Source organism: Cyprinodon tularosa, unplaced genomic scaffold, assembly GCF_016077235.1.
Source record: "Cyprinodon tularosa strain WSP-4 unplaced genomic scaffold, ASM1607723v1 ctg186, whole genome shotgun sequence".
In the NCBI taxonomy this organism is placed as follows: domain Eukaryota; kingdom Metazoa; phylum Chordata; class Actinopteri; order Cyprinodontiformes; family Cyprinodontidae; genus Cyprinodon; species Cyprinodon tularosa.
In genome coordinates, this window is record NW_024038652.1 from 202,601 (window position 1) to 217,854 (window position 15,254).

General features: G+C 37.1%; 1 protein-coding gene across 3 annotated transcripts in view; it reads right to left on the bottom strand.

Moving 5' to 3' along the window:
- The window catches only part of adcy7 (adenylate cyclase 7), an 83,969-nt gene that overhangs the window by 37,907 nt on the left and 30,808 nt on the right, over window positions 1-15,254 (bottom strand). For all 3 annotated transcript variants that reach the window (XM_038282610.1, XM_038282608.1, XM_038282609.1), the window contains exons 2-3: window positions 5,251-5,702; window positions 4,950-5,129 (exon numbers count right to left, since the gene is read on the bottom strand). In XM_038282610.1, the coding sequence (XP_038138538.1) occupies window positions 4,950-5,117 (168 nt within the window). In that variant the 5' untranslated portion in view covers window positions 5,118-5,129; window positions 5,251-5,702. The remainder of the gene's footprint in view (window positions 1-4,949; window positions 5,130-5,250; window positions 5,703-15,254) is intronic.

The following is a 15,254-nucleotide window of genomic DNA, read 5'->3' on the forward strand; positions in this document are numbered from 1 at the left end:
AACCAGTTAAGAAACAAAAATAATTCTCAGCAGCTGCACCTGTTACAAAAAAAAGTCTGAAACTGAAAAGTGCGTAGAATTATTCAATCACACAGTGTTCAGAAAGTGCATTGTCCTCTATTCTGCACTTTAGATGAATGACTGCTTAGGTGCCACTGGTGACGGTACTGTATCGATACTTTTAAAAACGAGTATTGTATCCGGATACAACATTTTAGTATCAATACTTTTTTGAGTTTCGATACTTTTGACAACCCTACTACTTACAGCTGGAGATAGGCACCAGCACCCGTCCCGACCCCAGAAGGGATAAGCGTGACTGAAAATAGATGGATGGATGGATGGATGGATGGATGGATGGATGGATGGGTGTAAGCCATACATTTCATACCATAAATCACAACGCAAAAATAAAATAATAAATAGAACCCAAAGAATGGAAGCCTTAGCAAATAGTTGCCTATCTGTCTATCAATCATTGGCATCAGACTCTCGTGAGGTGATAACGTGTGTTTTTATATAATTATTTCCAAAGAGCCAAATGTGTCTTTCTTTTTTGTAACCATCTGAGTGGCAGTGTGTAGCAACAGCCACAACGTCCTCAAAACATCTGGAAAAACTTACTCTAGCATTTTTCTACATTTTAAACCAAAGAAGCACTGTTACGGGAAATTTGATTGATTTTCAAACTGTTACTTTTGTAACTTTCAGCGAACCCTAAAGAGCAGGAGCCGGTTCATGTCTACTGCACTGTGAAGAAAAGTTCATTTGGCTCTTAGAAATTGTTGTAATCTGATTCCAAAGACATTTAGAAACTACTACTGACACAGCTGGATTTGCACAGGCTGGGCCACATTACCATCACAAACTCCAGGTTTTGGGGATTTTAAGTGACAGAACGCGACTTGTGTTGGCACCAAACTCCAGAGGTCATTAGGTGAGAGGCCTGGTACTGGCGGGACAGGTCAGCATTGAAACAAGCAATGATCTATAAATGCTGATGCGCCCATGGAGGAATTAAGTGTTTCTCCACGTAATGTGAAAATGTCTAAGTTTGACTGGAAGCTAAGGTGAGAACAGGAGAGAAAACAAGTTAAATAAATAAGTTCTCTGCTGTGGGACTAAAGCAGAAAGATCTCTGAGCAGAGAAGGCCACTGCTGCATTGTATATTGAGCCTGTTGGTTACCATGGCAGCACTGGAAAAGGACATTTCACAACTAAACCCCTTCAGCTCGCACTACTTAATGAAAATTGTTTTTTGGCAAAGAAATTTTTTGGTTTTTTTTGCACCAGTAAAACAAGGCAAAATCAGTGGGACATGGACATTTCTGTTGTTTAACACAGAATGAAAAACTGAATTTAAAGTTGCCATAAATAAAATAAACGGTGCTTAAAACCAGTTCTCAAACTTAGTTCTTTCTTCTCACAAAGCTGTCAGTGCTAAACCTTGCAATGGTTGTCTCTCTTGTTTTAATTAAAATCTCCATTCCAAAATTTATTTTCCAACTCTTACAGGCAATAAAAAAAAATAAAAAATATGAAACTCATGTTGTCACAAGGTAGACATTTAGGATGAAAGAAAGAGAACAAATAAAAGATAACCGCAAAATTAAAAAATAGAAAAACCTGACTGATTGATTTTAAGGGATAAACCAAGAACCAAGTGAGAATTTGTTTAGTGTGTGAATAAATATAAGCTGCCTGGGTTCTTAATAGGATGAAACAGACAATAAAGCTCTGATGAGCAGGATAGAACATCACATCATATTTATGTGCACGTGTAGTGTGTAAACATGAGGAATAGAGCTATTGCGTGGGACTGAAATAAGAGAAAAAGGGAGTGTGCCATAAAGCTTGCAGCAAGACAATACTAGGAAGGTTTGGTTCATTTTTTCCAACCCAGGAAAGTAATACAATCTATGCTGAGTGAAGATGTCAGTTCAGAGCGATGGGCTGGACTCACTAAACTGCTACTTGCTTTGAGCCAAAATCAACAGTATGTTCGTGATCAGCAGAAGCCAGGATCATAATTGCTATCTCTACACACTGACTGCAGCATTCCTTTAGGATTCCAATGATGAAGTATCATCTGCAAAGGAAGAGCCATTTAAAAGTGATGTTTTCTTTTTGAATTAGATGTTTAATTTTACAGCCTGACAACAGAACTGGAATATGTAAGTTTCATTGCTGTCCACCCTTACTTTCAGTTACATAATGCATCTCTCATTAACAACACGACCACTGCACAGGGCAGTTGGCAACGGGGAGCTATGATGTATTTTTTAAGGTGATCATTTGAGCTATTACTTAAAAACAGCATCGAAATAAATGAAATGCCTTGCATAAAAATGCAGCCCTTTAAGCTTTCTACATTTTATTCCATTAAATTTACAAACTTCAATGTATTTCATCCAGATTTTTGGTAGACCAACACATGATATGATAAGGGGAAGGTGAACTTTCTATGTTAAATAAATCAAATAAAATCTGAAAAGCGTTGCTTGCATCAATACTCTGTCAAAACTTTTACTGCTGTTGCAGCTGCTAGTCCTTTGGGGGCTCGTCACAAAGAGACAAAAATATTTTTACCCATTCTTCTCTGAACAAAACAGTTCAAGCAAATGTGGATGGTTCATGTGAAAGTTCTTTGATTTGAACTATTCAATTAAAGCTCTGCCTGCATACAGACTTTGGCTGTTCTGCTGAAAGGTTAACTTTTTTTTGGAGTAGCTAACAGGCTTTTGCCAAAGGTTTTTTTGCTCCCTTTATTTCCATTCATTTCACCGCCTTCCCTTTTCCTGCTGTAAATTCAAATCATGATGCTGCAAAATATTTTGCATGTAAGCCATAAAAACAAAATCTGCACAAAACACGTCTCTTGAGCAGGTTTGTTAAACACCACTGATGGTGAACTGCAAACGTCAGAAAGAGTAAGCTTTTTGAAGAGTATGACTAATTATTATCCTATCAACATATTATCCTTCCTGCCTAAGCTGCTAATATCTCCAGCTACCATGGGTCTTTTAAATACAAGTCCTTAACGGTCTTAGTGGGGGCTTGAAATGGTCTCTGGGACTGTGTTAAGCAATAATGAAGCCTTTTCCCCTCTATGTGCAATAAGGGATGGGAGCGTTTTAAGCTTTCATCAGATTAAATAAAATTTGCCCAACAAATCTGTGAAAATTCAACCTGATAACTGGTTATTCTGATTTATAAACTTGAGATAACTTGGAATTCTTTTGTACATTTGGCTTTAATGCAATATGGAATCACTGACAATGCCTCAGTGTGTGGTGCTGCTTATATACCTCTGGCTTTTAGCCTTTTGTGTATATAAATAGTCCACTTACTAGGAAATGCAAATAAGGGGTCAATGAAGCTGAACCAGAAGCTTTTACATAACAGACCTGGATCCAAGGTCTGCTCTTTTATACACGTCATGCAAAGCTGTGTCGTAGGGTGGGGGCATTATTTAAATTATGTTATGGATTTGTTTCCAGTAGTCACTGGTACTTGCTTTACCTGTAGCTAATGCTACGTTTAGCTTTAATCAGGCCAGAATAGTTGGGTTTTTTCTGTTTAAACGTATAGCAGCTTGTTGGGTTTACTCTATAAGGAGCGTTGCGGTTCAGTGTTTTCTTCCACTTCCCAAAACGACCAAAATAGTAACGAAGAGGGTTGTTTGGTTGAAGCAGTTTAATGAATATATGTACTCGCTCAAAATCAAATACAAATAGCAGGTAATGGCATTTAAATATCACAATATCAGATTAAATCAGCTACTATTAAGTTCAAATGTCACACTTTAAAGTTAACTAAAACAATCTAGAGTCTCAAAGCTTGGTGGACTGTGCTTGTGCCACAGAATAATGAAAGTCTGACATATTTATTCGTTCTAGATTTGTTTTGGTGGAAAATGAGTTGAAGATTCTAATAAAGTAATAGAAACTTTACAAGAAAAGGAAATTAATATGAGCCTGTTTTTATCCAACCACTAAACATCCACTTATCCCTTTTACATGCCTCCCCCTCCAGCCACTGCTATTATTCCATCTCTGTGGAATCCCTATCCATAGACAACTTTTGCAAATTGTCTTAACATGGTCTTCATAAGCTTATTTTATAATGACACGCTCATTTTAACTCTCTGCTCTTCTTCATCAAACCCTCTTGTCCATAGGATTCAGAACTTTCTCTGTCATGTCTCCTACTTTGGAATACTCTTTCGCATCACATCCATGATCCTGACTCATTTAATTCTCAACACAAATCTTCCTTTTTACACATTTCTTCTTGTTATCTTAGACAACTTAGACTTAGAAATATCTGTGATATTAGTGTTTCTTTTACCGTCTAACTCGCTGTTTTGCTTTTATTGTTGTTTTTAATTTTTAGATTCTTTCATTGTTTAATTTTCTGCTGTTTTTATATTTCTTTTGATTGCTGTGCTTGAGGGGTATGAAATGTGCCTTTAAATAAAATGTAATTAAAAGTAATTGAATCAGCTAATAAGACAAAAAATGAAATTAAATAATTTTGGTCACTAATTAGAGACTTGTTGAGCAATTATACAACGGTGTGTGGAAAAGTTATTCATAATTCAATACTGTATATCGTTCTTTTACTCATTTAATATATTCATTTAATTTCTATTATAAATTTCCACATATGTAAATAAGAATTTAACAACTAATCAAATCAGCTCACTAAGAAAAATCTACAGATAAAACGCGAATATTTTAAACATAATTCCACGATATAATCCATAATTTCTAAAAATATCCATCAGTCATTTCTGCATAAGTGGCCCCTGAATAAAAGAGATACATAACAATACCACAAATAGAGATTTTTTTTTTCAAGGTAAACCTATGTGATTTATATACACTTACACAAATCTATATATGATTCTTATAAATAAGAAAAAATAAACTACATCATGACTCACCAGCGAAAGGGCAAAGAAAACGATGAGGAAAATTGCACAGAGGAGTATGGAGAGGCCCAACAGCATCAGTGCCAGCGGCTGATACTGGCTGATGCAGGAGAATCTGCGGTAGAGCGCCTCATTTCTGAGCTCCTGGTTATTCAGCAGGTACTTTCCCTTGGCTGGCATGGCTAACGCTTCCTACAGGGGTATAGTGGGTGTTAACAAGGAGGCGCAGATAGCAGAAGTGTGTCTCTACAACTTCCTTTGAATAAGAACAACAAGAACTGGTTAAAAAAGGAAGCAGAAAGAATAGACAAACCTTTTCTTGGTAGGAGCGTGGAGCTGGCTCATGACAATCAAGTAAAACTTGTGTCTTTCCTTTGTCGTGGCATCGTGATTGTTTTTGCTGCCTGTCAAAGCTTTGTTGTAGCTCCCTCCAACAGTTGTTCCCACCGTTTCTCTCTCTCTCTGTCACTCGTCCTTGATGCCAGTCTTTTCTCTGTCGTTTATCTTCTATCTGGTGTTGGCGAGCTTGCACGCCTCATCCTTTGCCAACTACTGTGCGTTGCTCCCGATCAGTGGGCTTGAGTAATAAAGCCCGGGGCTTGGAGACACAAAAGAGAGGAGGGAAGATGAAGCAAGAGGAGGGAGAAGGGTATGTAGGAAGAAAACAGGAGCCGATGAGGAGTGTAACAAAGGTCAACAAAGATCCAAAAGGGATTAAGGATGTAATGGAGCGGATAGGTCCGAAGCTCTAGTCCTTAGAGGCACCTGGAAGGAAAAGGCAAGAAGGACATAAAATAATAATAGTTAGAAACTTGACATTTATCGATCAATATGCACTCTAATTTAGCTGGAAAAATGCTCAGTTAAATAAATATTTGTTTAAAAAAAAGTTTATTTGACCCCTTAAAAGAAGCAGTTGTTTGTGACTTGAACTTAACCTAAAGGGTGGAGCTTTTAAATAAAGTTCTGCTCTCACTTGGGTGTCTTCATTTCTTATTTGAGGAAGTGTTTTAGTTTCGGTTGGCCATACATTGATTTCCACAGGGATCACTTCTTGTACCCCCTCTGTTCAACTCATAATTGCACTTTCTTGGCTTTATAGTTGACAATGGACAACTGAACATTTTTGTTTCTACCAACTTTCACTTTGGAAATAACAAAATGACCTCCTCATTGATGCCAAACGATTCTTTTCCCGGGAGCTTTTAATTTGCATTCTAATAAATCTCCTGCCTTAACCCTATTATCATGTCAAAAATCTATGTAACACTCCTTATTCTGATTTTTTATTGTATTATGAAATCAAAAACATACTCAAATTCAGATCCAGTTCTGCACAACTATACTTGGAAATATTTATCTATGCTTTTATAATAATAATTTTTTTTTATAGATTATTTTCCTGGATTTTGAAAGACATCACAAGATAAACAACTAATAAAAGATACTTTGCAATTAACTAAACTCAAAAACTTATAAATTGCCTCTAAAAGTCTCTCCATATGCTTCCATTAAAACAAAGAATAAAAAAAAGGTTTATTGTTGTTTGAAATGTTAGAAAAAAGTTTGCTTGCTGAACAAAATCCATATAAAACCTTCAGCCAAGTTAAGATATTTTCTCCAGACCTACAATCAAATTATAAAAAGAGGCACTAAAAATAAACTTGATTTTGTAGGATATTAAAAATAAAAAATATAGAGGTAGTTATGTTAAAACTAAAAATTAAATTTTTTTTCTTTACCACATGAATTCCAGCTGTTTTTTAGATAATTACTGTTTCCTTGTTTTAACATACCAAGGTACGCATTATCAGGGACTATATGTGACTCAGGAGGAAAGCTGTGAGAGTGAAATATAAATATCCGGACTGGTCAGCGATGGAAAAAACGTTATTTATACCTAAACTATTCAACCACCGGAATAAAGCCAGCCCTTATCTCAGACACAGTCATGACTTCACTGAAAAATCCCTGCTGCTGTGATGACCTATACCTAAAAAAAACACAGTTCTGGAGTTACCTCTAAAACAGTCACCCCAATTGTTTTAAACTGCACTCAGCTAAACTAACAGAACTAACCAACAGGCTGACATCTGTAGGAAACAGAAATCAAACAGAAATTGATGCAGCTTGTGAATTTAGACCAACCATATATTATTACAACATTTGCAAGTTAAAGTTTGTTTAAACAAGCTCAGTGCCTTGAAGACTTCTTTAATTCTTTTAAATTTCAAAATGCTTTGCCTTCCTTTATATGGAGATTGGTGACAAAATATAAAAGTAGTTTTACACATTTTAGACAGAAAGAACAGCAGCGTTTCATGTTGACGTACATGTATTTTTCAATTATTTTCCTAAAACAGCAGTCCTCCCAGTACAACAAGCGTCAATGATACAAATCTGACTACGATTTATAAGCCTTTTACTATCAACCATGTCCTGAAGAAGCCTTTTCGATGAGAAACATCTTCAAGTAAAACACCGAGCATCATGCGGAGGGATGGTGCTTTGCTCAGATCAATGAAACTGTTAAGCCTTCATGCAAAATCTTATCTGCAACATGCAGCATAATCCTAAACACAATATTCCCACATAGTGGTGGCAGCCTCATGCTGTGGAGTCAGTTTTCCTCAGCATGGAGATTGAAGCAGACCAGAGCTTATAGAAAGGTAGATGGGGTAAAATACAGAAGGATTCTGAAAAACAGGGTAAAATCCCAAAAAAGCAAGGTCTCCCTCTATTCATGTACACCCCAGGGGAGGCGGCGTAAGTATCAAAGTCAGAGGGGTAAGGGTGCTTACAAAGTTTGCCATCATCAGTGGGGGAGCTTAGGTGCTAAAAAAGTAAAAGTTGGGGGTTTGTTCAGTTTAAGCAACATTTAAGATGTGATGATTTTAATGTATCTGTTCTAAAACCAAGTAAATCTTTTTCTAACGCGTTAACTGTGTCTGGTGTCTACATATTTATAGCGTCAAATTACTACAATAAGGCTAATGTCCACCATTACAACAGTTTTATATGGCAAGCTGCACCTTTCCAAGGGTCAAAAAACAGCAGCTGATTTAATGTAGACTTCTTTTTAAGAGTTTAAAAATCCTTTTAATGATTTTGGTGTGGCTGGTGAACTAGTTAAACCTGGGCTAAGCTGCTAGGTGGAAGGGAGTCACAGGAGACTTTCATGATCTACCCACAGGACCTAAAAAAAGAGCTTTGGTTCAGCCTATTTATGTTAGAAACATCTAGCCTACATCTGATCTAGAAACTTTTAGAATATAGATTATCACCCTGACTCGGCTTTATATTTTAAATAAGTATTGTTTTAAATAAAAATGACCAATATTTCTCTTCCCTACAGGTGCATTGCTGTTATAGACATGCCCTGTAAATACAGTGAGCTCCAGCGAGCATCAACACACTTCTTTGATTTTCCATGTGAAAAATAAAAAGGAAGTTATATCTAGTTTTACTTCCAACCACATACTGTAGAATCCAAACCAAACTAGTTGATGTGTGCTGTTATCAAATGTCAAAAGGTTCTAGCAACAAGCTTGACAGCCTCTACTGTATTAATGAACTGTTTTATTCTTGTTCATTTTCTGTGGCATAAACAACCATAGAGTAAAGTTAACACAGTGAGCAACAAAAATCATTCTTTTCTCTTTTCAAAAATGAAGCATTTGCTTCATAAACCCTAAAGGCTGGGAAATCAGGCTGTGTAAGAGTACACATTGTAGGTATAGATTGCTATTGATTTCCCCTATCTCTTCAAACAGATAGAGCTCTACAGCTGCAGAAGGTCCTCAGTTAGCACCACAGTCATAAAAGACACTCACTGCGGTAGTTTGTAACGATTTAGAGATATTACTGAATCAGATAAAAATCTGTGTAGAAATTCTGAGAAAAGCAACATGAACTTTGCACTGCTGTCAATAGAAAGCTAATTTCCTGCTATCGCTCGGTTTCACAGCACCGAGGGAAAGACACAGCTTCATGTTTGTTTCCAGCATAGCAACTGTGACAGATGCTATGTGCCATAAACTAAGCTCCAAGAGGAGGGAGGACAAAAGATGGCAAGAAAGAAAGAACCGAATGATGTTGGACTGTGAACGATCATTTTTACTGTCTCAGTGTTTCAGTGATAAAATTCCTCGCAACTAACGTTTTTGCTCTGAATAGAGACCACAGAGTAAAGCAGCAATGTTTCCACTCATTTCCATGTATTATTGGCTAAGAAAAAAAGCCAATACACTTTTCCCTTACTTACAAGACCGACCAATCAGCAAATTGCTGATACACTATATTGCCAAAAGTATTTGCTCACCTGCCTTGACTCACATATGAGCTTAAGTGACATCCCGTTCCTAATCCATAGGGTTCAATATGACGTCGGTCCACCCTTTGCAGCTAGAACAGCTTCAACTCTTCTGGGAAGGCTGTCCACAAGGTTTAGGAGTGTGTTTATGGGAATTTTTGACCATTCTTCCAGAAGCGCATTTGTGAGGTCGCACACTGATGTTGGACGAGAAGGCCTGGCTCTCAGTCTCCGCTCTAATTCATCCCAAAGGTGTTCTATCGGGTTGAGGTCAGGACTCTGTGCAGGCCAGTCAAGTTCATCCACACCAGACTCTGTCATCCATGTCTTTATGGACCTTGCTTTGTGCACTGGTGCACAGTCATGTTGGAAGAGGAAGGGGCCAGCTCCAAACTGTTCCCACAAAGTTGGGAGCATGGAATTGTCCAAAATGTCTTGGTATGCTGAAGCATTCAGAGTTCCTTTCACTGGAACTAAGGGGCCAAGCCCAGCTCCTGAAAAACAACCCCACACCATAATCCCCCCTCCACCAAACTTTACACTTGGCACAATGCAGTCAGACAAGTACCGTTCTCCTGGCAACCGCCAAACCCAGACCCGTCCATCAGATTGCCAGATGGAGAAGCGCGATTCGTCACTCCAGAGAACGCGTCTCCACTGCTCTAGAGTCCAGTGGCGGCGTGCTTTACACCACCGCATCCGACGCTTTGCATTGCACTTGGTGATGTATGGCTTGGATGCAGCTGCTCGACCATGGAAACCCATTCCATGAAGCTCTCTGCGCACTGTTCTTGAGCTAATCTGAAGGCCACATGAAGTTTGGAGGTCTGTAGTGATTGACTCTGCAGAAAGTTGGCGACCTCTTCGCACTATGCGCTTCAGCATCCGCTGACCCCGCTCCGTCAGTTTACGTGGCCTACCACTTCGTGGCTGAGTTGCTGTCGTTCCCAAACACTTCCATTTTCTTATAATACAGCTGACAGTTGACTGTGGAATATTTAGGAGCGAGGAAATTTCACGACTGGATTTGTTGCACAGGTGGCATCCTATCACAGTTCCACGCTGGAATTCACTGAGCTCCTGAGAGCGACCCATTCTTTCACAAATGTTTGTAAAAACAGTCTGCATGCCTAGGTGCTTGAATTTATACACCTGTGGCCATGGAAGTGATTGGAACACCTGATTCCAATAATTTGGATGGGTGAGCAAATACTTTTGGCAATATAGTGTATTACAATTTTTCAGTTTTTTCTTTCCTGGAGTTAAAATTCAGTTAGCAGTCTATAGTATACTTGTAGATTTGGCAACAAACAGCAGGGTAATTATCTGAGCAGATAGCCAACTACACTGAAAAAAAAATCATGCATCTTTTGCATCTACTTAAGCATATTTATATCCTTTAACACAATTGTTTTATATTAGCAGGGTAGGACAGGAAACAATTGTGATAAAGTACTAAATAAGAAGATGCAAAAGATGCATGAGTTATTTTTCTCAGTGATTAATAGATACAGTTTAATCAACCATAGATCAAAATCAACCTGTTTTCCTTTACTATACTATAATCTGAGAAAGATCATCATCATTAGTCATCAAATGCACTCATCTGAGTTTTATCCACAAAAATAGATACTTTTGGTGAACAAATGTAAATACTCTTTTTTTGTTGTTGTAATATAGTCCAAGAAAAAGAATACGGGCAAGTCAAACTGAAATCTGTAATGGGTCCAATAAAGCCTGATTGGTGCATCTCTAGCGGAGGAAAGGGAACAATTGCAATAATAAAACAGTCCACCATAAAGAAAAGATCTCTGAATGGTCATTTATTTTTTTTTTTATTTACATCTGAAGTCCAGTTTTGTTATACATACCTAATAAAACTGGTCGATTGTTACCGGAAATTTAAATTTTGATTTTTTTTCAACCAATATTGTGTTAGGATAATTATCATTGAAGATGTGTGAGTTTATCACACCCTGGTATGGGCTGCCCGTTGCACGTCAGAACTGACGTTTTTAATCTAATTAGGCCAGAATTCCTCTGTCTGGATATATAGCTATAATCTTCATTTGTACATGGCAAAGATTTTGAAATAGAATGCGAGCGGTGTCCTATTTTGATAAGGCTGGAGCCATGGATGTCTAATCATCTGCTAATGTGTATGATGTAAAATAAGATGATGTGGCAGACTGGAGATGTATAAAATGCCTTTTTAACTGTTGATCGGAGCCACTTCCTGAGAGGATTAAGATTACAATTTCTTTCAAAATCTGTTGTGATGTCTCCTGGTTATTTAATACATACAAGTTATGAAATGTTATTATTAAGAGTTTGTCACGAGTGATCTCTTTTCAGGGAAAAGAACCAGAGAGATGGAGCATCAGGGTGCATTCACAAAGCCAATCTTTAACAATTGCAATTTGATTTTCCTTTGCACTAACCACCTGTTTGTAGATTTTTCACTCAAGGGTTTCATATTTTTCGTGAAAGAAAACATACCAATGTTGGTCTGACTTTTCAAACATGTAAAATTCGTTTAATAAGAATCAATAAAATCGGCATAGTAAAAGCCTTTTTCATATCTCTTATTGAAAAGTGCCCTAACTGCTAAACCTCATGATGCACATTGTCAACAGATTAAGCTTTTAGATTTATTAGATTTTTTTTAATCTCTCAGGTATCCTGGCTGGAAGGGGAATATTTCTACTGTTTCCAATATACATAATAAATTAGAATATAATGGGGCAAAAATGTCAGGTTAAAAATACGGTTTGAATTACCTCATTTATGTGCATAAAAAAGACCATTAGTTAAATGCAAATTTCAAAGTTTAAAATTTTTTAATTTATTGGTCTGATATTGTTTTAAATGCTTGGTTTTCATAAGCTTTAAGTAGAAAATAATCACAAGTAACAAAAATAAAGGCCTAAAAACATTTATATTTGTGTAATGGCAGCTGTATAAAAAGTGTTTAAATTTATGAGTCAAATTAGCTTTTAAACGTCATGTTTCTCTTTCTCAACTCGTGAATTCTATTGTACTTGGTGGATTCTGGGTCCGAGGAGTCAGCAGAAAGAAAAGCTATCAGTTTGGTAGAGGTTGCTGAGATAATTACAGAGCTACCCACCATCAGGGTGGCAGAGGGGGATGAGATTTGCCCTGAGATGCTGAAGACCCTGATCATTGTTAGGCTGTCATGGTTGATATACATCTTCAATGTTCCATGGAGAAGTGCTAAAAAAAAAAGGAATTGCTTTTCAGCAGGATGGGACGGTGGTTGCAATCTTTTTAAAGGGGGAGTCAACAAACGCAGCTTAAACACTTGTGTACAAAGTCATTGCTCAAATTCTTGCTTCAAGGCTTTTAGGCCTAGGGAAGGTTCTAAAAATTGCAGCACACACCCATGAAGGATTTGGCTTTTCCTAAAGTAGGTTGAACTCTGACATGGCTGCCCGTTTTTCCCAGATCTTGTGATGTTCATGGACAGGATCTAAAACAAGAGGAGGCTGTCTTTTTGGAGATGATGTGGTCTCAATCACATCCTCGGTCCATTTTCATCAAGCAAAAACAGGTGGATTACCAGCTTCTGGCAAAGGTCTGTCCTTGTAAAGAAAGACCTGAGCCCAAAAAGCTGAGTTCTCATTGATTGGAACCTATGGTCATCAGATTTTAAAGATGAATGAAGAAAAGGATTACGCAGACAAGCAGCTGGAATGAGCCTTGGAGCATGTGTAAATCCCCCAGAATGAGCTAATGAGAGCAGCAAAGGAGAGAAATGTCTACGTCTGCCTTCTGGTTGGACAGGTGGATGGAGAGAGTGAGTGACTGATGGATTAACAGATGAACGGACAGCTGATGAAGTTTAAATGTTGTTCAGGAACAGAGTGATACTGTGATGATAAAACTAAGAAAAAAACATTCAGAATGTCTTATACAACATGCAATATGCAACATGAGTTGAATATTAAACACTTCATTATCCAGCTCATTACTGTAAAGCTCCCATTCATAATAAGAATTAATATATTTATAGTTTAAAATAAATATTTTACTTTTTAGTCATTTATGCAGTGCAAATTTGTTGGTTTAAAAAAAGAAAATATGTGTTTTTATTTTGGAATTTTATTTTCAGACCAAACAGGGTGGTAATTGGAAATCACCTTGTAGGTAATAAACTAATGTTATGAAGAGATTATATCTTGAGCAAACCTACTCCCTATTCAAAGCCTTTTATAGAGAGCTGCACAGAGCGATCTTTCTGCACAGCAAATCACTTTGCTTTTATAGCCGTCTTTGTGCTGGCATTCAATGAGCCTTGACAAAAGAGGACAAAGAGTGACCCGGTCTCGAAAAAAGAGGGGGGAAAAAGGAAGAGCAATTGCATTTCCCAGCCTGTGACGCAAACTTTTAGGGTTAAAGGTGATTTTGGTAAAGAAACGACCAAAGCAATGCAACCAAAAAACCACATCATTTCACAGACCAAGTTTGCAAAGAACATTGGTAATAGTCCCACAAGGCATTTACTATTTTTAATTTTTAAATAAATGTAGAGGTTTAAAGAGTTTAAGAAATGTATGAGTGAGTTTAAGGACATAATCTCTAGTCTGAATATACTATATGACTTATCTGCTATTTATCTACTAAATATTTCAAGGAACATTTGTCAGTCTTGTGTTCTTTAAATTGTGATGTTTGTTAAATCTTTGGTTGTTTTCAAAGTAACAACCAATTATTAATTGTATTTGGCTTTAATCCTCTTTTAAAGAAAAACAAGACATATCCTGCAATTGATTGAACTCAATTTATTAATTGCTGTTATCGGTCTTTCTGTTAGAAAAACCTAAAGATTTTTAAAGTGGATTCAGTTGGTTACAGGGCTGAGCAGTGTTTTATTTATGCTTTTCAATTTCAAATTGTTCTTAAAGTGTGTGAGACTATTTTTGTTTAGCTCATAACTTGGTTTAACAGCAAATGCCCTGCCTGCATCTCTGCTACTACAAGAAAGCAGTCCTAGACTAAGAGGTTAGTAGGAAGCCAAAGGCTCATGCTGTGTTTATTCGGGATTCTTTGGGAATTATTTAGATTCTGGATCATTTGGTTAACATTTCAAAAATATGACAAATAAAATCAAACAGCACAGCTTTGAAGAATCACCCTTTGTACAAACGAATTAACCCAAGCTCCAGTGCAACCGTTGCAAAGCAGTAATTGCATATCATATTTTAACACAACAAGCAATTCTTATGATAAAAATGTAAGAAAAAAGGCATAATTCTAGACAATTTCCACCATAAGAGTTTGTAGTCAATGAGCAAGGGCAAAACATCCATACATCCATTTTCTGTCACACTTATCCCAAGCGGGGTCGCGAGGGGTGCTGGTGCCTATCTCCAGCTGTCTAAGGGCGAGAGGCAGGGTACATCCTGGACTGGCCGCCATTATATCGCAGGGCAGCAAAACAATGCACTGCAAAACATTTATATAAATTTAGACTAAGGATTTGTTTGTTTGGATGAGAATGAGTTATGGTCAGGTTGAGGTATTTGGTAGTAATTTAAGAAAATATTCATTTACATGATGCTATTTTGTAGAAACGAGTAACAGACATCCTTTCAATCAAAGCATGAATTAATTGATTCTCAATTAACTATAAAATCTAATTTATGTAAAATGAAAATTTTGCTTACCTCTGGATGCTAAATGCTTGAAAATTGTTTTCTTATGAGCTGACCACTTGGAATGACTCAGAGTATTTTATTATCATATATCCTGGCTAATTCAGATACAGGTACACAAGCCCAGCAATGACCTTTAACACCGGTCATTAAAATTAGCTTAGAGGGACGTAAAACACAGATATTTGCGTTTCACACTGAACTACAAACATGCATCAATGGGTCTATTCATGTTGAACTTTTATCTCAAAATCAATGCAAATGGTAATGGATAACGCAAGATTGGATCCCTGTCCTATTGCAATGGAACATAGGGGATTTTACACTCTT